The sequence below is a fragment of the Oncorhynchus mykiss genome, chromosome 3 (genome assembly GCF_013265735.2).
Source record: "Oncorhynchus mykiss isolate Arlee chromosome 3, USDA_OmykA_1.1, whole genome shotgun sequence".
Taxonomy (NCBI): domain Eukaryota; kingdom Metazoa; phylum Chordata; class Actinopteri; order Salmoniformes; family Salmonidae; genus Oncorhynchus; species Oncorhynchus mykiss.
In genome coordinates this window covers 41,801,554-41,822,996 of record NC_048567.1, presented here as the reverse complement: position 1 = coordinate 41,822,996, position 21,443 = coordinate 41,801,554, and the positions used below count along the sequence as shown (strand labels likewise).

At 42.0% G+C, this 21,443-nt stretch overlaps 1 protein-coding gene across 1 annotated transcript in view; it reads right to left on the bottom strand.

The window, feature by feature from the left end:
• spegb (striated muscle enriched protein kinase b) overlaps nucleotides 1-21,443 on the bottom strand; it is a 128,370-nt gene that overhangs the window by 92,326 nt on the left and 14,601 nt on the right. The window contains exon 2 of the mRNA XM_021596902.2: nucleotides 2,957-3,043. Within this exon, the coding sequence (XP_021452577.2) occupies nucleotides 2,957-3,043 (87 nt within the window). The remainder of the gene's footprint in view (nucleotides 1-2,956; nucleotides 3,044-21,443) is intronic.

The following is a 21,443-nucleotide window of genomic DNA, read 5'->3' as shown; positions in this document are numbered from 1 at the left end:
AAGCTTACACAGACCTACAACTGTCAGTAACAGATAGGATAAATATGCCTTAGCCCTGGATTTATAAACAGCAATGCTCCTGTTCAAATCCATAACACCCATATATAAAACAAAAAGCAATTTTCCATTCTATACAGACAATTCTGTGAACCCAACTCATGGCATAAATTATATTCAGCTATCTGGTGCAGAGAATGTGATGATTATAAAGTCTACAACTACCATGAAACTTGAATACTACACAGGTGTTCACAAAATATAATATTTGAGGCAATACCTTTCAATCAAGCAAACAAATGTCTAGAATGTACACTATAGTATGTGGACTCCCCTTCAAATTAGCGGATTCGGCTATTTCACCCACACCTGCTGTTGACAGGTGTATAAAAATCGAGCACACAGCAATGCAATCTCCATAGAGAAACATTGGCTTACTGAAGAGCTCAGTGACTTTCAATGTGGCACCGTCAACGGATGCCACCCTTCCAACATGTCAGTTCGTCAAATTTCTGACCTGCTAGAGCTGCCCCGGTTAACTGTAAGTGCTGTTATTATGAAGTGGAAATGCCTAGGAGCAATAACGGCTCAGCTGCGAAGTAGTAGGCTACACATGCTCACAGAATAGGACTGCCGAGTGCTGAAGCATGTAGCGTGTAAAATATCACCTGTCGTCGGTTGCAAGACTCACTACCGAATTCCAAACTGCCTCTGGAAGCAACGTCAGCACAATTATTATTTGTCGGAAGCTTCATGAAATGGGTTTCCATGGCCGAGCAGCCGCACACAAGCCTAAGATCACCATGCGCAATGCCAATCGCCGGCTGGAGTGGTGTAAAGCTTTCTGCCATTGGACTCTGGAGCAGTGGAAACACGTTCTCTGGAGTGACATTCTAGACGATTCTGTGCTTCCATCTTTGTGGCAACAGTTTGGGGAAGGCCCCCGTGCACAAAACAAGGTATATACAGAAATGGTTTGCTGAGATCGGTGTGGGAAACTTGACTGGCCTGCGCAGAGCCCTGACATCAACCCAAATGAACACCAAGGAGGATGATTTGGAACGCCGACTGCAAGCCAGGCCATATCGCCAAACATCAGTGCCCGACCTCACTAATGCTCGTGGCTGAATGGAAACAGTCCCCGCAGCACTGTTCAAACATCTAGTGGAAAGCCTTCCCAAAGGAGTGGAGGCTGTAATAGCAGCAAAGGGGGACCAACTCCATATTAATGCCCATGACTTTGGAATGAGATGTTGGACGAGTAGGTGTCCACATACTTTTTGTCATGTGGTGTACAGTGGCTTGTGAAAGTATTCACCCCTATTGGCATTTTTCCTATTTTGTTGCCTTACAACCTGGAATTAAAATGGAATATTATTATTTGTATCATTTGATTTAAACAACATGCCTACCACAATGAAGATGGAAAATATATTTTATTGTGAAACAAGCAAGAAATGACCAAAAAACAGAAAACTTGAGCGTGCATAACTATTCAGCCCGCCACCCAAAAGCAATACTTTGTCGAGCCACCTTTTGCAGCAATTAGAGGTGCAAGTCTCTTGGGGTATGTCTCTATAAGCCTGGCACATCTAGCCACTGGGATTGTTGCCCATTCTTCAAGGCAAAACTGCTCCAGCTCAAAACTGCTTAAGTTGGATGGGTTCTGCTGGTGTACAGCAATCTTTAAGTCATACCACAGATTCTCAATTGGATTGAGGTCTGGGCTTTGACTAGGCCATTCTAAGACATTTAATTGTTTCCCCATAAGCTACTTGAGTGTTGATTTAGCAGTATGCTTAGGGTCATTGTCCTGCTGGAAGGTGAACAAATCTTTGGAAGACAAACAGGTTTCCCTCAAGAATTGCCCTGTGTTTAGCGCCATCCATCACCTTCAATTTTGACCAGTTTTCCAGTCCCTGCCAATGAAAAACATCCCCACAGCATGATGCTACCACTACCACCATATTTCACTGTGGGGATGGTGTTCTCAGGGTCATGGGGTGTTGGGTTTGCGCCAGACATAGAGTTTATCTTGACAGCCAAAAAGCTAAATTTCAGTCTCATCTGACTAGAGTACCTTCTTCCATATGTTTCGGGAGTCTCCCACATGCCTTTTGGAACTTTAAGCAATGGCTTTTTTATGGCCACTTTTCTGTAAAGCCCAGCTCTGTGGAGTGTACGGCTTAAAGTGGTCCTATGGACAGATACTCCAATCTCCGCTGTGGAGCTTTGCAGCTCCTTCAGGATTATCTTTGATCTCTTTGTTGCCTCTCTGATTAATGCCCTCCTTGCCTGGTCAGGGAGTTTTTGTGGGCAGCCCTCTCTTGGCAGATTTGTTGTGGTGCCATATTCATTACATTTTTGAATAATGTATTTAATGGTGCTCCCTGGGATGTTCAAAGTTTCTGATATTTTTTTTTTACCCAACCCTGATCTGTGCTTCTCCACAACTTTGTCCCTGACCTGTTTGGAGAGCTCCTTGGTCTTCATTGTGCCACTTGCTTGGTGGTGTTGCATACTCTGGGGCCTTTCAGAACAGGTGTATATATATACTGAGATCATGTGATAGATCATGTGAAACACTTAGATTGCCCACAGGTGGACTTTATTTAACTAATGTGACTTCTGAAGGCAATTGGTTGCACCAGATCTTATTTAGGGACTTCATAGCAAAGGGGGTGAATACATATGCACGCATATAGCAAAGGGGGTGTATGAAATAAGTTTTTATTTTCATGGACTGTTTTGTGTATGTCCTTTACATAAAATCCAAATAAAAATCTATTTAAATTACAGGTTGTAATGCAACAAAATAAGAAAAATGGCAAGGGGGATGAATACTTTTGCAAGGCACTGTATTTGACAATGTGTAACAGTTACACACATGCGACTGTTGATGTTTCATACATTATCCTTCATGCATTTGAGACAGTGATGATTGGAAAAAACACCATACCTGCATGCATAGCCTGGTCCTGAAGACCTCTGCTTCCTTCTTTAGTCTCAATGGGGTCTCCACCTTCGTCTTCTGTGGTCTCTGAGTCTGAAAGAGTGACAAGGAAAAGGTATTTGACTCCAATCACTGTGGACTGATAATGGGGCTGGGAACTGCCAGTGGCCTCATGATACGACATTATCACAATAATTAGATGCCAATATAATATCTTTTGAAATTCTCATGATCCTCACAGTTCAATATGTAAGCGATTCGATATTGCGATTTTATTGCAATTTTATTTGATGTTCCAAACATATTTCTCATGATACACTGAGTATACCAAACATTAGGAACACCTTCCTAATATTGAGTTGCACCCACTCCCCTTTTGCCATCAGAAAAGCCTCAATTCATCGGTGCATGGACTCTACAAGGTGTCGAAAGCATTCCACAGGGATGCTGGCCCATGTTGACTCCAATGCTTCCCACAGTTGTGCCAAGTTGGCTGGATGTCCAATGGGTGGTAGACCATTTTTGATACACACGGGAAACTATTGAGCATAAAAACCCAGCAGCTTTGCAGTTCTTGACACAAACTGGTGTGCCTGGCACCTACTACCACAATCCATGTCTCAAGACTTACAAATCCTTCTTTAACCGGTCTCCTCCCCTTCATCTACACTGATTGAAGTGGATTAAACAAGTGACATCAATTAGGGATGATAGCTTTCACCTGGATTCACCTGTTCAGTCTGTCATGGAAAGAGCAGGTGGTCTTAATGTTTTGTATACTCAGCATATGCCTGGTGCAGAGAGACAAGAAAGAGCATGAGAAAAATACTTTTGATCAGTCATGGAAATAAAAGTGCTGAACACGTTGGGTCATTATTGAATTAAATAGAATATGAGAACAAGCTATAAGATGAAAATTACCTGAGTTTTGGAGCAGGTACAGCCGACTAGTGCTAGCTAAAGCTATCTACCAAAAAAATTAAAATGTCTCAGAGTCAAAGTATCTACTGTATATAATATCATCCAAAATGATATTGCAAAATTTAAATATATCAATTTCCCCCCCAACACTAACAGATAACGTATGATGTTGCATGACATTCCATTTTAAAGCTAAGGGGTGAATCTTAACTTCCACTCATGTCAAATTTTCACTTTAACAATTGTATATGATTCAACGCATTTATAGCACAGCACTAACACACCTGATTTAACTAAACACCAAGCTCTTGATTAGTTGAATCAGGTGTATTAGTGCTGAACCTGAGGAAAAATTGTGCACCCCTTGAGAAGTCACCCAGGAATATACACTGCTCAAAAAAAATAAAGGGAACACTTAAACAACACAATGTAACTCCAAGTCAATCACACTTCTGTGAAATCAAACTGTCCACTTAGGAAGCAACACTGATTGGCAATACATTTCACATGCTGTTGTGCAAATGGAATAGACAACAGGTGGAAATTATAGGCAATTAGCAAGACACCCCCAATAAAGGAGTGGTTCTGCAGGTGGTGACCACAGACCACTTCTCAGTTCCTATGCTTCCTGGCTGATGTTTTGGTCACTTTTGAATGCTGGCGGTGCTTTCACTTTAGTGGTAGCATGAGACGGAGTCTAAAACCCATACAAGTGGCTCAGGTAGTGCAGCTCATCCAGGATGGCACATCAATGCGAGCTGTGGCAAGAAGGTTTGCTGTGTCTGTCAGCGGAGTGTCCAGAGCATGGAGGCGCTACCAGGAGACAGGCCAGTACATCAGGAGACATGGAGGAGGCCGTAGGAAGGCAACAACCCCGCAGCAGGACCGCTACCTCCGCCTTTGTGCAAGGAGGAGCAGGAGGAGCACTGCCAGAGCCCTGCAAAATGACCTCCAGCAGGCCACAAATGTGCATGTGTCTGCTCAAACGGTCAGAAACAGATTCCATGAGGGTGGTATGAGGGCCCGACATCCACAGGTGGAGGTTGTCCTTACAGCCCAACACCGTGCAGGATGTTTGGCATTTGCCAGAGAACAACAAGATTGGCAAATTCGCCACTGGCGCCCTGTGCTCTTCACAGATGAAAGCAGGTTCACACTGAGCACATGTGAAAGACGTGACAGAGTCTGGAGACGCCGTGGAGAACGTTCTGCTGCCTGCAACATCCTCCAGCATGACCGGTTTGGCGGTGGGTCAGTCATGGTGTGGGGTGGCATTTCTTTGGGAGGCCACACAGCCCTTCATGTGCTCGCCAGAGGTAGCCTGACTGCCATTAGGTACCGAGATGAGATCCTCAGACCACTTGTGAGACCATATGCTGGTGCAGTTGACCCTGGGTTCCTCCTAATGCAAGACAATCCTAGACCTCATGTGGCTGGAGTGTGTCAGCAGTTCCTGCAAGAGGAAGGCGTTGATGCTATGTACTGGCCCGCCCGTTCCCCAGACCTGAATCCAATTGAGCACATCTGGGACATCATGTCTCGCTCCATCCACCAACACCACGTTGCACCACAGACTGTCCAGGAGATGGCGAATGCTTTAGTCCAGGTCTGGGAGGAGGTCCCTCAGGAGACCATCCGCCACCTCATCAGGAGCATGCCCAGGCATTGTAGGGAGGTCATACAGGCACGTGGAGTCCACACACACTACTGAGCCTAATTTTTACTTGTTTTAAGGACATTACATCAAAGTTGGATCAGCCTGTAGTGTGGTTTTCCACTTTAATTTTGAGTGTGACTCCAAATCCAGACCTCCATGGGTTGATAAATTTGATTTCCATTGATCATTTTTGTGTGATTTTGTTGTCAGCACATTCAACTATGTAAAGAAAAAAGTATTTAATAAGAATATTTCATTAATTCAGATCTAGGATGTGTTATTTTAGTGTTCCATTTATTTTTTGGGGCAGTGTATTTTAAAACACTGCAATAGGAAATACCAACATGACATACAGAAGAAAGAAATAGCTATTGGTAAAATAACCAAATCAGGTGTCAAAATGAAACTATGGTCAGAATTCAATGTTTGCTCTCAGGGGTGTGTTTTATTGTCACAGATCCAGGTAGGGTTGCAAAATTCCTGGAACTTTCAATAAATTCCCTGGTTTTCTAGAAATCCTGGTTGTAGGAAAACAGATTCCGGGAATCCTCCAACCGGGATTTCAGGAAAAACTAGGGAATTTATTTTAATCTCCAGGAATTAAGCGACCCTATATACAGGTGTAGGATCTTAATTTGAGCCAATTTGCTCCAGCAGGAAAACAATCCTGCAGCAACAGGAAATGTGAATTATATTTAATTGACAGTTTTGTTGGGGTTGATAAATTTTTTGTAAGGGAAAACCAAGTCTGAAATTTCAGTGGAATGACAAACTTCATAATTCTTTTTAAACCTCAAATACATTACAAGTTTTACATTTCCTGCAATGTAGGAAGGTTCTTCTGCAACAGGACGATCAAATTAAGTTCCTTAGAAATGTCCTCGTTTTTGAAAGAAAAGCACATTTTCTGTCCATTAAAATAACATTAAATTGATCAGAAATACAGTGTAGACATCACTAATGTTCTAAATGACAATTGTAGCTGGAAACGGCAGATTCTTTATGGAATATCTACGTAGGCGTACAGAAGCCCATTATCAGCAACCATCACTCCTGTGTTCCAATGGCACGTTGTTTTAGCTAATCCAAGTTTATCATTTTAAAAGGCTAATTGACCATTAGAAAACCATTTTGCAATTATTTTATGGAAGTTTAAAAGATAATTTACAACATTTTAACAATTAAAACTCAAATTTAACCCAGTTCAGAGCTATTGCCTTGTTGAAGATGGCAGCCCTGTGGAAGTCCAAAGCTTGTTGAATGCATATGCACTGAAACGATCATAAAACCAAAACTAAATTAGGATACTGAAAACATTTTATTTTGGCAGGTAGAAATTGAGTAATGCCTAATATGGCAATTAATATTATTTTTCCAATATTAACTATGCTGTGTTAAAAATAACCCAATTTGGGTCATTTCAACAACCCAGTGCTGGGTAAATATTGGATTTAAGCAACATTGGGTTAATTCAACCCAGCGGGTTTGGGTTGTGCTTCTAACCCATCGCCTCAGGTTGACCGCTTGACCCAGCTGCTGGGTAAATTAGACTATAATGCTGGGTTAAAACAACCCGGAGTGTTGGGTTAGGGGATTGACCCAGCTGCTGGGTAATTTTTTTATGTAATCCTTGGGTTATTTTCAGTGTAATCCTAATTTCAATGTTACATACATATTTACCTTTTCTACCACACCACTCCCTCCTTTTCCGACACACAATCAAGATACAATGTTGAATGTCAAATATTTATTTATATTGCCTGCATTTCAGAACATATACATTACAGCAGAGAATTGTCCACAACGAACAAGAATATATATATTTAAAAAAAACAGCAAATTGAAACAATGCCCTATTGTCTAAGTATTTGTAATTTCATGAGCTAGGATTGATTATTAAAATTGATTTATATTATTCCATTAACCAATCAGACTAAACCCTCAACTGAACTTCATGTGCATGCTCGGATTGCAATCCGAGGAAAAACAAAGCATGCATCCGTGAGACTGTCTTAAGTGTTACGCACACAGATCTGCCTATCAGACAGTGCCAGAGCTAATCAATATATTAGCATATTCACTAACACACTTCAGCTATCTTAGGTGACAGCACACACACATCCTGCTGTTTTGCCATACAATAATGGTCTACATTTGGGTTGAGTCAAAACAATGTTACACATAGAACAGGTGTACAAAATTACATGTTGAAGGTCACTCTACTAAAGGACATGGACAAAGCATGACTAAAAGACATGCTCGCAACAGTCTTACTGTAGGGATTCTGTTCCTGACAGCTGATACATTGGTCTGTAGTACTTACCATGCTGGAGCACACAGTCTGGTAAAGTTGATATCAAACACATAATAGGACTTGAAGCACACATCCAGTACCATGCTCCAGTGCCTGTCCACTAATGACTGTAAACACCTGTGAGCAGTCCCCAAGCACCCACACAAATGGGTAGGGTCTGGTCACCTCTGCCTGGTGCAGTTACTCAAGCACATTGGTCCCAACCTCTTATATGGAAATCATTACATTTTAGAATATGAGGACTGGAAAGGAAAGTAATAAATTAATTTTAAATTCCTTTTAACAATACATTTCACACATTTCAACATACAGTATACCTGGCAAGACCAGGCTACTGCTCGCTGGGTGTGTCCACAGTCCTATGTGTTCATGTGTGTCCCCCAAGGACCTCCCCTTGTGTATAAAAAAGGTGGTGTTTACAGAATACTCAAAGCGTGTAAGTCTTATGTTCTTTAACTTCAAGCTATAGTATAATCGTCCAAAAGCGAGAGCATTTCTTGGTCTATCTCCTCCGCTACAAAAGAGAAAGGGGTTACCTAGTCAGTTGCACAACTGAATGAGTCTACCTCATTTAACCTATCACCTTTCAGGAGAAGACCGAGATGCAGACATTGTTGAAGTAACAAAAGTTTATTACTAGAACAGGGGAAAGGCAAAACAACAGGTCAAGAGCAGGCAGGGGTCAGTAATCCAGGGTTGTGTGACAAGGTTTAGAACGGCAGGCAGGCCCAGGGCAGGCAGAATGGTCAAAACCAGGAAACTAGAAAACAGGAATTAGAAAAATACAGGCGCAAGGGGAAACGTTGTTAAGGCTTGACCACAAAATGATCTGGCAACAGACAGAGGACTCAGGCATAAATACACTGGGGATAATGGAGAAGATGAGTGACACCTGGAGGGGGGTGGAGACAAGCACAAAAACAGGTGAAACAGATCAGGGTGTGACAAACCCAACCCATCTGAATCAGAGGTGGGAGGGGCTGCCTTAAATCGACATCAACAGCACCCGGGGAGCAGTTGTTGGGGGGTTAACTGTCTTGAAGGACAGAACAGCAGATTTTTCCACCTTGCTGGCTCTGGGATTTGAACCAGCGACCTTTTGGTTACTGGCCTAAAGCGCTTAACCGCTAGGAGGGAGCTTTTAAGCGATAGTTTCATCCACATTTATGAACTACATACTTTGAGGAGGGAAGGGTTGATAAGCCAGGTCAAATGGTTGAACAAAGGAAAGGGAGTGAGGAAAGAGCAACATTTAATAGGGGGGGCAGTAGCTTCAGGGTAGAAAGGCAGGCTGATTACCTGCAGTTAATCGCTTCGAACCCCTAGCTTCCTGCTGGGAAATCTGCACAGAGTGATAATTTATTCATACTATTTCATCCTTCCACAAGATTTACTCCAGAAACAAATCTAAGGTTTCTACCCAAGCCGGTTGGTCGCTCGTTCTGTTGGTTCAATTGCCAGAGACACGACCCAGTCGTTCGTTCTAAATGTTCCATATGCCATACTGGCTGGCAACATTCTTGTCCCTTGCTTGCTAGCTAGCCAACTACAGCTAACTTACAATCACGTCAAACAGTGTAGCCAGAATAACAACAGTAGCTGCATTTGTTTAAGCTGTTTTCTAGTGACATTTATTTGGATACATCCATAACAATGAGCTAATGAGGCACGATTTTGCCTGGCATGGAAAATGTGCTCTCTCGTTAGGACACTGTTGTTTTATAAGAGCTAGCCAACAACATAGCTAACACAATCGCATCAAACTGAAGCTGGAAAGACTGCAAAGCAGCTGCAATTTGTTTCATTTTCACATTTATTAAATTTCTTTGTATATATCCATAAAAATTGTGCAAGCTGATTCATGATTTATACTGGCTGAGAAACGCTGCCTGCCCCCCTCTCTTGTCCCGACTCCTGACCCTACACGTTCATTACTATGGGACAGTTCGAGATTGAATTTGAATATTGAAACAACGTTGCATTTGTCAGAGAGACAGACAGCAAGGTTTATACAAATCTCTCCTGTTGAAAACTAGATGTTAATCTAAAAGAAATGTGAGATAATACGTATAGTGAAGATCAAGTTTATAACTTCCCTGCCTGGGTTAATATGATAATGGATTGCGCAGTCACATGGAACAGTGTAAATAGGCATTTTAACATCATAGATTTAGCCGGTGGTAACTTGTGGAATAGATACCGGCTGCAATGCACTTTTAACCAATTAGCATTCAGGATTAGACCCACCACGTGTATAAAACAGGGATAAACATACCTGAATTTGTCCAATAGAAACTCTCATTTTCAACTGTTGGCTACACCCTAGATCAGCCAGATCAAATCAGATCAAATCAAACTTTATTTGTCACATGCGCCGAATGCAAAAAGTGTAGACTTTACCGTGAAATGCTTACATACAAGCCCTTAACCAACAGTGCAGTTCAAGAAGAAGAAAATATTTACTAAAATAAAAAGTAATCATTAAAAGTAACACAATAAGAATAACAATAAAGGGGCTATATACAGGGGGCACCGGTACCAAGTCAGTGTGCCGGGGATACAGGCTAGTTGAGGTAATGTGTACATGTAGGGGGGGGGGGGGACTATGCATAGGTAACAAACAAACAGCAAATAGCAGCAGTGTACAAAAGAGAGGGGGGGGGTGGGTCAATGTAAATGGATGGCAGGAATCTTGGCCCCATGTACTGGGCCGTTCGCACTACCGTCTGTAGCGCCTTACAGTCAGAAGCCGAGCAGTTGCCATACCAGGCGGTGATGCAAACGATCAGGATGCTCTCAATGGTGCAGCTGTAGAACCTTTAAGATCTGAGGACCCACGCCAAATCTTTTCAGTCTCCTGAGGGTGAAAAGGTTTTGTTGTGCCCTCTTCATGACTGTCTTGGTATTTTTGGACCATGATAGTTTGTTGGTCATGTGGACACCAAGGAACTTGAAACTCTCGACCTGCTCCACTCCAGCCCTGTCGATGTTGATGGGGGCCTGTTCGGCCCGCCTTTTCCTGTAGTCCACGATCATCTCCTTAGTCTTGCTCACATTGAGGGAGAGGTTGTTGTCCTGGCACCACACTGCCAGTTCTCTGACCTCCTCCCTATAGGCCTATCTCATCGTTGTCGGTGATCAGACCTACCATTGTTTCGTCTTCAGCAAACTTAAATGATGGTGTTGGAGTCGTGTTTGGCCACGCAGTCGAGGGTGAACAGGGAATATAGGAGGGGACACACCCCTGAAGGGCCCCGGTGTTAAGGATCAACGTGGCAGATGTGTTGTTGCCTACCCTCGCCACCTGAGTGCGGCCTCTCAGGAAGTCCAGGATGCAGTTGCAGAGGGAGGTATTTAGTCCCAAAGTCCTTAGCTTAGTGATGAGCTTCGTGGGCACTATGGTGTTGAACGCTATAGTCAATGAACAGCATTCTCATATACAGGTAGGTGTTCCTTTTGTCCAGGTGGGAAAGGGCAGTGTAGAGTGTGATTGAGATTTCATCATCTGTGGATCTGTTGGGCCGGTATGTGAATTGGAGTGGGTCTAGGGTGTCCGGGAGGATGCTGTTGATGTGAGCCATGACCAGCCTTTCAAAGCACTTCATGGCTACAGACGTGAGTGCCACAGGGCGGTAATTTAGGCAGGTTACTTTCGCTTTCTTGGGCACAGGTGGTCTACTTGAACATGTAGGTATTACAGACTCGGTCAGGGAGAGGTTGAAAATGGCAGTGAAGACACTTGACAGTTGGTCCGCGTATGCTTTGAGTACACGTCCTGGTAATCCGTCTGGCCCAGCGGCTTTGTGAATGTTGACCTGTTTAAAGGTACTGTTTACGTCGGCTACCGGGAGCGTTATAACACAGTCATCCATCCTCCTTGAAAGCGGCAGCTCTAGCCTTTAGCGCGATGCAGATGTTGCCTGTAATCCATAGCTTCTGGTTGGGATACGTACGTACAGTCACTGTGGAGATGACATCATCGATGCACTTATTGATGAAGCCGATGACTGAGGTGGTGTATTCCTAAATGCCATTGGATAAATTCCGGAACATATTCCATTCTGTGCTAGTCACCCCTGCTGATGCGTGGGAACCTGTCACCGGCTAGGGTGCAGGAACCTGACAGACCGGCTGAGTTAGGGGAGCCTGGCGATCCGGCTGAGGCATGAGAGCCTGATGAGCCGGTGGAAGCAAGGGAGACTGGCGATCCAGTGAAGGCATGAAAGCCAGACGAACTGGCTATAGCAGGGGAGCCTGGCAATCCGGCTGAGGAATGAGAGCCTGACAAACCGGCTGAGGCAAGGGAGCCTGGTGATCTGTTTGAGGCATGAGAGCCTCTATCCCATAAAACATGACATTGCTACCTATGCTCCCGAGTGGCGCAGCGGTCTAAGGCACTACATCTCAGTGCTAGGGGCGTCACTACAGACCCTGGTTTGATTCCAGGCTGTATCACAACTGGCTATCATTGTGAGACCCATTGGGTGGTGCACAATTGGCCCAGAATTGTACGGCTTAGGGTTTGGCCGGGGTAGGCTGTCATTGTAAATAAGAAGGTGTTCCTCACTGACTTGCCTGGTTAAATAAATGTTTAAAAAAATACTTTGCATCATTTAGCTAATAAAATGTTCACGTTTATTAGGAAGTTAAATTAATAAGTTAGACACTCACCGGACAACTTTGGCAAACCTCTGGCGAACTGTTTACCGCTAGTGGCAATAAATATTATTGTTGCCAAAGGTTTACCACAAATTCACCACTAGAGGCAACCTTTGCAAACTTCTGGCAACATTTTATTTTTTTTACTATTTATTTTGCAGCAAATTTGCCACAAACTTGCAGGAAGTTTGCTGCCACAAATACATTTTTGTAAGGGAGAGATGTGAAGTTTGAAAAACGTTTCAACACAATGCTGTAATTCTTTACCTCAAACACAGTAAAGGATACACGGAAAACTTTGAAATCATTAGTTTGGAGCAATTCATTTTTGTGAATCGGTTGAGTCAGTTTGGTTATCATGAGTGAATCATACTTCTTCTTGTCTATTCAAACAAGACAGGCATTCTGAATTTGAGCTAAGAGTCAAAGAGCAGTGATTAAAACTGCCTCATGCAAGACAGAGTGAAACATTGGACATGACTTCATTGTAGGTTGCAAAATGTTTTGTGGCTCACAGCAAAAGAGTACAACTCAGAACACAACCACTCACTGAACATAACCTTCAGCTAAGCTGTACTCAACTGCATCATCATTTACACCACCTGAACATCTCTACAGCACCACTGAGTTCAGACTGCCAAACACTCTCAACATACAGCTCCACCACACCAAGTCACGGTTACAGCTCAGAATAGATCAGACTCCACTGAGTCATCGGTAACCCAGCAGCTCTCATGAGATGTTCTCCACCTCAACATGGGAGGATTAGATGCTCAAAGCTCACTGCTTGAGATGGATTGGAACTCAATGATCGTTTGATGTTCATCTGATTGGTTAGACTTGATTTGAGTATGAGATGAATTAGCTTACAACAGAATTAACAGAATCAACATAATTATACTATACTACAGTTCTGATTGACGATAGGTAAAAAATAAAATCATAGGTGCAATTTATATAATAAGTTAAATCGCTTTTTGTTGAAGGTGGTGGAAAACGCTCTCTCGGGCACCACTCCAGAATCTCCCAAAAGGCTTCATTTGGGTTGAGATCTGGTGACTGAGGCAGCCAATGCATATGGTTTACATTGTTTTCATGCTCATCAAATAATTCAGTGACCATTCATGCCCTGTTGAAGGGGGCATTGTCATCCTATGGGGGCATAGCCAAAATAATGGCCTGCCCAGCATTTTTATACTTCACCCTAAGCATGATGGGATGTTAATTGCTTAAATCTCTCAGGAATCACACCTGTGCGGAAGCATCCGATTTCAATATACTTTGTATCCCTCATTTAATCAAGTGTTTCCATTATTTTGGCAGTTACCTGTAGCTTCCATAGGTAATGTGTTCTAGTAACCTGTTATTGCTAACTCCGAACACACCATGAGTGGATGATCCAAATGGCTGCTTTGAGTTGCCAGTTTTCTGAAAGGAGAAACAAAAAGTGATTTAATGCCATGTTAAACAGTATTAGAATGCATAAATATAATACAGTAAATGTTTTGCTGTTATAATTATATACTAAGAGGGATAATATCATTTCCTTTGCTCATATGCATTTTTGGTGCTGTATGATGCAACATGTGAGAGATTAGTAAGTGAGTGAGCGAGCGAGTGGAGAGTAATATGTTTTCTCCCAGGATGCCTAAGGGGACCTTTTTAGAGAGGTCGGCAGGGATTGTAGCCTACAGCTGTTGAATAGAAAGTCTGGGGGATATGACGACAGTGCCAGCAGGCTTTAATGACGCAGAGCTATCATGACCACTCTGCTGTCCCGGGACACTCTGGAACATGCTTCCAGAAGCGAGAAGCGCAGCTAAGGGCTCCTGTTACATTTTCCAAAATTACAGACATACAGAGTGACCTGCCAACATAGGGCCAACATACTTGACTGGTCATTTTAGTCCTCACACACAACAAGTCATGAGAGAGAAGGGCTATAAAACAACCTTCTCTGAAGTTGAAGTTTAGGCTGCTATAGTACCTGATCAATAGGTTACATTATCCACCCTCTTCATTCTTATCTAGCATGTATTAGATAGAGAACTTATGAAAGAAAATAATAAATTCCTGAAATTGTGGAAAGTAAACAATGGTCATATCGGGGCCAGCTCCAGGCATAAGCGACATAAGCGGCCGGGTAGGGCCCCTGGCCACTAGGGGGTAGACCCTAAAATATAAATTTAGGAACTCTCAACTTAGTATTGAGAATAGTAGAATACGAGGTGCAGTTTCGAAATTTGTTTGTGCATCAGCAGTTTCTCTTGTTATGTCAGTCATTCAATTTGTTGACAATTTGCCAAATTAGTTGGGTGAATTTTGGCCCATTCCTGAGACAGGTTTGTGGGCCTCCTTGCTTGCACAAGCTTTTTCAATTCTGCCAAAAAATGTTCTATAGGAGTGAGGTCAGGGCTTTAACTGTATGTCATGTTAATATCATATCTGAGTGAGAATGACTAACAAAGTCAATGGGGGCACCCTGGAGGTCAGGGCCCCTGGGCATGTGTCCTGCGTGTCCGGTCAGTATTTGGCTATGATTACTACACGTTTAGATAGCTGGCTAGACTAACTACCAATCTAAAAATGTACTGTAGGTCAGAGATTTCTCTCTGCCCCATGGCAAAATTAGTTAAATTGCATTACATTTTCTATAAAACTGCTGAACATTCTCTGGGCTCAATGGCAAAATGTGCGGAATTGCAGGAAATGACATTATAAACTAACATTTTTATCTCTGCCCTCAAGGGGGGGCACCAAAATGTTTTGCATTGAGGTGGCTGCCCTCCAATAAAAATCTTGCTTAAAGGCAAGAGCCAGCCCTGGGTCATGTGATACAATAGCCTGGGGCATAAATAATATGGCATAAGATATGTTTATTTCTTAAGTGTCATTAGCTGACAGGCTGGTAAATATGACAATGGTTGTCACGTAGACAAGTCTTTCAGGATGCAACCTTTTCTCAGATAATTCATATATGCTAGTTAAAGTGCAAGCATGGTCATAATTTTTGTCCTGGGGTGGGGGTGGGTGGTGGGGGGGGGGCATATACAATTATCCAGGATTGCTAATTCCAGATGGCTGCTGATCTTTCTGAAAAAAAAATAGGTCATCTGTGAATAAGAACATTGCCATATTGTGAGAATAATAATCCCTGCAAGTGGATCAAACTGACAACCTCTTATCATCTCCATGGCATCTGAACCTAGAAATGTATTGCCTACTGCCTACAGCCTTCAAAAAGTATTCAGAGCCCTTGACTTTTTCCACTTTTTTTTTACAGCCTTATTCTGAAAAGGCAACAAAAATAGACTCTTAAATCGACACACAATACTCCATAAGGACAAAGCAAATATATATATATATATATATATATATATATCATATTGACATAAGTATTCAGACCCTTTTCGAAGTTCTTTGCAACTTTGGCAGCTATTACAGCATCGAGTCTTCTTGGGTATAAAGCTACACGCATGGCACACCTGTATTTGGTGAGTTGCTCCTTTTCTTCAACGCAGATCCTCTCAGGCTCTGTCAGTTTAGATGGGGAGCGTTGCTGCACATCTATCTTCACCTTCGCCCCACTCTGAGGTCCTGAGGGCTCTAGAGCAGGTTTTCATCCAGGATCTTTCTGTACTTTGTTCATCTTTGCCTCTCCCAGTCCTTCTACCAGTCCCTGGCGCTGAAAAACATTCCCACAGCATGATGCTGCCACCACCATGCTTCACCATAGGGATGGTGCCAGGTTTCCTCCAGACGTGATGCTTGGCATTCAGGCCAAAGAGTTCATTCTTGGTTACATCAGACCAGATAATCTTATTTCTCATGGTCTGAGAGTCTTTAGGTGCATTTTGACAATCTCCAAGTGGGCTGTCATGTGCCTTTTATTGAGGAGTGGCTTCCGTCTGGCCACCCATAACAGAAAGGCCTGATCGGTGGAGTGCTGCATAGATGGTTGTCCTTCTGGAAAGTTCTCCCATCTCCACAGAGGAACTCTGGAGCTCTGTCAAAGTGACCATCAGGTTCTTGGTCACCTCCCTGACAAAGGCACCTTCTCCAGATCTGTGCCTCGACACAATCCTGTCTCGGAGCTCTACGGACAATTCCTTTGATCTCATGGCTTGATTTTCGCTCTGACATGCACTGTCAACTGTGGGACGTTATATAGACTGATATGTGCCTTTCATACATACCAGTTGTAGAAACATCTCAAGGAGGATCAATGGAAACAAGATGCACCCGAGCTCAATTTCGAGTCTCATACCTAAGGTTCTGAATACTTGTGTAAATAAGTTATTTCTGTTTTTTATTTGTAATACATTTGCTAAAATTACAACAACATTTTTTTGTTTTGCTTCGTTATTATTATATATATCATCCATTTTAGAAATAAGGCTGTAACATAACAAAATGTGGAAAAAGTCAACTGGTCTGAATACTTTTCGAAGGCATTGGTAAGAGTATAATGCTCATCACTAACACATTTAGATAAATCATTGTAAATCATGCAATCATATATAATCATGAATTAGTGTGTAGATCAAGTCCTACTCATCAATTAGCATGCTGCGATATGACATTAACCTACATGACAACATACAAATGCCATTTTTATTCGACTAAAAATGGCAATGCGCAGAGCGAAATCACTATGTCAGATTCTTTCAGAACAGTTTGAACTCACCTGGAGGAATTTCTTTGACCTGGTTTTCTTCATGCCTGCCTTGGGTCTTTGGTTGACAATTTTTTTCTGGTTGGGTCTGAGTATTATAATGTGTGCAGAAAAAGGAGATCCTCTTCACTAAGATACTGATTTTTTATCGTACCCCGAGAATCAACTTGCAAGAACTGAGCTCCAAAAAAATGGAATCTGTTATTCAACAATTGCATTTTCCAACGTGCTGTGCAGAGAAACATAGGCATCAAGGCACCAGGGTTTATTGCATAATCATTACAACGATTATCATTATCACTCCCTGATCCTCCTGAGAGTCAATGTGGATCAGTAAAGGAATGCCACTGTAAAGCACAGATTGTTGTGTCGACAAGCAGAAGAGCATCAAATACTATTAGCTTTTCAGAAAGAATAATCTGCGTCTCACAACAGTAGCCAGAGACAGCGGGCGCATTCCCCCCATGCGTGTCTCTCACCGCAGGGAGAGCGAGAAAGGAGAGGCAGAGAGGCAGCAGTGGGTGTGAATCAGCGTCCCCTGAAAATAGTGCCGTGAAGAAGCGTAGGTCGACTTTTCTTTCCCTGTGTTTTCTTTTTTTCTTCCCCAAGTCTCTGTCTAGATAACAGTTCTGGGTTGGCTTAATAAGGCAATGTTGTGTGCAAGTAGAGAAAAGATAAGCATTGAAGAGAGGATTCTAGTCAGGACCCTCCTCACTACTCTGCATCCCTAATGAACAACTGAATGTGACATCAAACAAGCTGAGGGCTATATTTTCCCTTACAAAGAAAACACGTCAAATTTGCAGATTCACATGTGAAATCGCATTCTCACATGTGAAATCGCATTTTCACATGTGAAATTGCTGTTTTCAACTAATGTTGAGCTCAAATTTCATCCGCGAAAACATATTTCCACAAGTATTACATTTAGAGTTTACATGTTCAAAGAGTTCACCTTTTCACGTGATGAGAATAATATATTTTTGCTGTTTCACATATTCAAATCGGACATGCAGTTTCACATGTAAGAAAACTCCACACGTGTGATTGTTTTTCACGTGAACTTGCAATTACAACCGTTATTTTGTTTTTTGGGGGGGGGTGCAGGTTAATGAATCACGATCAAATGGCGACTTACTCCAGTTCTGCAGTATAGTCACTGCCTGTTAATTAAAAGGGCAAGCCTTAGTTGCTACATCCATTTGTTTGACTTGTAAATTAATGTTACGTACTTATTGATTCTTGAAGAATATATAAGTATAAATACACCATGAGCTTAGTTCAACTGTTGTACCCCATCAGAACCCAAAATATAAGCAAACTCAATGTAAACAACCACTAAAAACATGGTTAAAACTATAATATTGATATTATGGATGGTCAGTCCTTGCATCCATAGCGTAATCTATGGATTTGAGAATGGCTGCATTTCTCCAGCCCAATCCTTCTGCTTTTTACTGAAACTGTGGAGGAGAGAACACTTTGTTCATGTTTCAATTAAGGATTGCCGCTTTAAATACCTTTAATAGAGGAATAGTGCTATTATATGGTGCAATACTCTAGTGAGTGAGTTACTTTTGTGCCATTAATATCAAGCAAAACCTCTGAAGTTGAGAACCAGATTCTTAGTATTGCAAACAAAAATAATGATAATGACAGCAAACATAAACCCAGAAGTATTGATAACAAAACATTTGCAAGGAAATTGTTTTTAAATGGGAGAACAAATGAATTGTAAATGGTTGCAAAAATATAGTTCAGTGATTTAAAAACAATTACCATGCGATTAAATAAAACGCCTCCCTCTTTCCTGCAATTTTCCCTATCTTTGGTTGTTACGCTGGCCTTTGCTTTCACTGCCTTATTTTCCTTTTTTCCAGCTGCAAGTTTCATTCCAGAAACATAGCACCCTGCTAGTTAGTCTCTGAAGCTAAGCAGGTTCGGTCATGGTTGGTCCCCAGACGTAGCTGGAAGTGGTGAAATAAATGTGAAAATTGGGAGAAAAAAATTCACATGGGAAAAACAGGTGAAAAACGTACATGTGAAAATAAAAGACTCACACTCTAGGAGCTCAGATGCAAAAATGTAATACCAATGTTTCGACAGCCAAGCTTTCTTCATCAGGGTATAATCACAAACACTGCGGGATGACTCGTTTATATAGTGTCAAAAGACACAGGTGTCTGTAATCATGGCCAGGAGTGGCCTAATATCATTGGTTAATAATCAAACATTAAAATGTCATACAAAGAACAGCATACAAACAAATGGATAGCATACGATCATAGATTAATTTGACTATACAAGTTTACAAACAATTACAATGGCAAAGTCACAATAATCACAAGAATGGCTTCAGATCAAAGTCTACGTTGAGACCGAAGGGCGCAAGGGTCTTTAAATTAAAGATCCAGGCAGCCTCTTGTTTTAACAATAAATTATCAAGGTCACCCCCTCTCCTAGGGAGGGTGACATGTTCGATGCCAATATAACGCAGAGACGAAATCGAGTGGCCTGCCTCCAAGAAGTGGGCCGCAACTGGATAAGTAAAGTTTTTACACCTAATGGTGCTATGAAGCTCTGAGATACGTATTTTTAATTTGCGCTTTGTTTTACCCACATCATTTTTACCACAAGGACAAGTTATAAGATAAATAACTGCCTTAGTGGAGCACGTAATAACACCTTTTATTGGGATCGATTTCCCTGTTTGTGGGTGTTTGAAGGATCTACATTTATAAGTGCCATTGCATTGAGCACAGCCATTACATTTGTAATTTCCATCCAGTAGGGGCGCAAATAGACGTTGTTCAGGAATATCTTGGGGTGGTAAATCAGAGTTTACCAATTGGTCTCTGAGATTTCTGCCCCGCGAGAATATGACCAAGGGAAGGTCCGAAAAATGTACATGTGAAATATCACAGGCGGGAAAATTTCAACACATTGTTTTTACATGTGACATTTTTCACATGTGATTTGTTTGTATGTTTTCTTTTGTAAGGGTTAGATATGTAGGCTACAGTGACTCTCCATTCTGGTTTACAAACAATAAATCCACAATTTGAGCAGATAAAACTATACCAAACATCAAACACCCTTATAAAAATGTTTGTCAGGCATGGATATTTGAAGTGACAATAACATACTAGGCTAGCGCTGCATGACTGCAAACATGTCCTTGCTTAAGATCCCAATTTCTCTCCAAAACTCTGTGAATCAATATATTGCGCTGGCTAAGCTCACTGAGAATAGTGCCATGCTACAGCACACAAATATGCCCAAAAGACATTGAGTGTGTTCCTACTAAGGAGAGGAAACTCTCAAGGAAGAGGCAAGCTCAAACAAGTGTCAAGGTGAACAAACATGTAACAACAATGGAAAATGTGTTATTTGCAAACTGACAATAAGTGGAAAAAGAGTCAACATTTAGTTCGGATAGTCCATCTGTAGCTCAACAGCAAACGATAATATGCAATTTAGCAGACACTTTTATCCAAGTCATGCGTACATAGATTTTTCACATGGGTGGTCCCTGCTGGAATCATGATTCTGATGTTTCAAGCGCTATGGTTCACCAACTGAGCCACAGAGGACCATCAACAGACTATCAGTGACATGATGCAAGTCAACAGACATGCTGTTGACATGTTACTGTAACGGCTTTCATATAGTGAAGGAGAGTCGGACCAAACTGCAGCGTGTCGATTGCGATCCATGTTTATTTAAACAAACGTAAACACGACTAAACACGAACACTACAAAACAATAAACGAAACGAAAACCGAAAACAGCCTATACTTGTGTCAACTAACATCAAACAAGGACATCAAGACACTCAGGACAATCACCCACGACAAACTCAAAGAATATGGCTGCCTAAATATGGTTCCCAATCAGAGACAACGATAAACACCTGCCTCTGATTGAGAACCACTCCAGACAGCCATAGACTTTGCTAGATAACCCCACTAGCTACAATCCCAATACATACACACCAGAACCCCAGGACAAAACACACCACAATACAAAAAACCCGATGCCACACCCTGGCCTGACCCAATACATGAAGAAAAACACAAAATACTTAGACCAGGGCGTGACAGTTACTGATAGTCTGTTTGATGAGCATCTACAGATTTTGTTTTTTAAAGGCAGTAAATGAGGCTGAATGAACTATTTCGCTACCAGACAAGGCTCCGCCAATAGCCAGGTGTAGCAGTGGTAAGGTGTTGGGACTATTGTTGGGACTGCTTTATGTACTGCACGC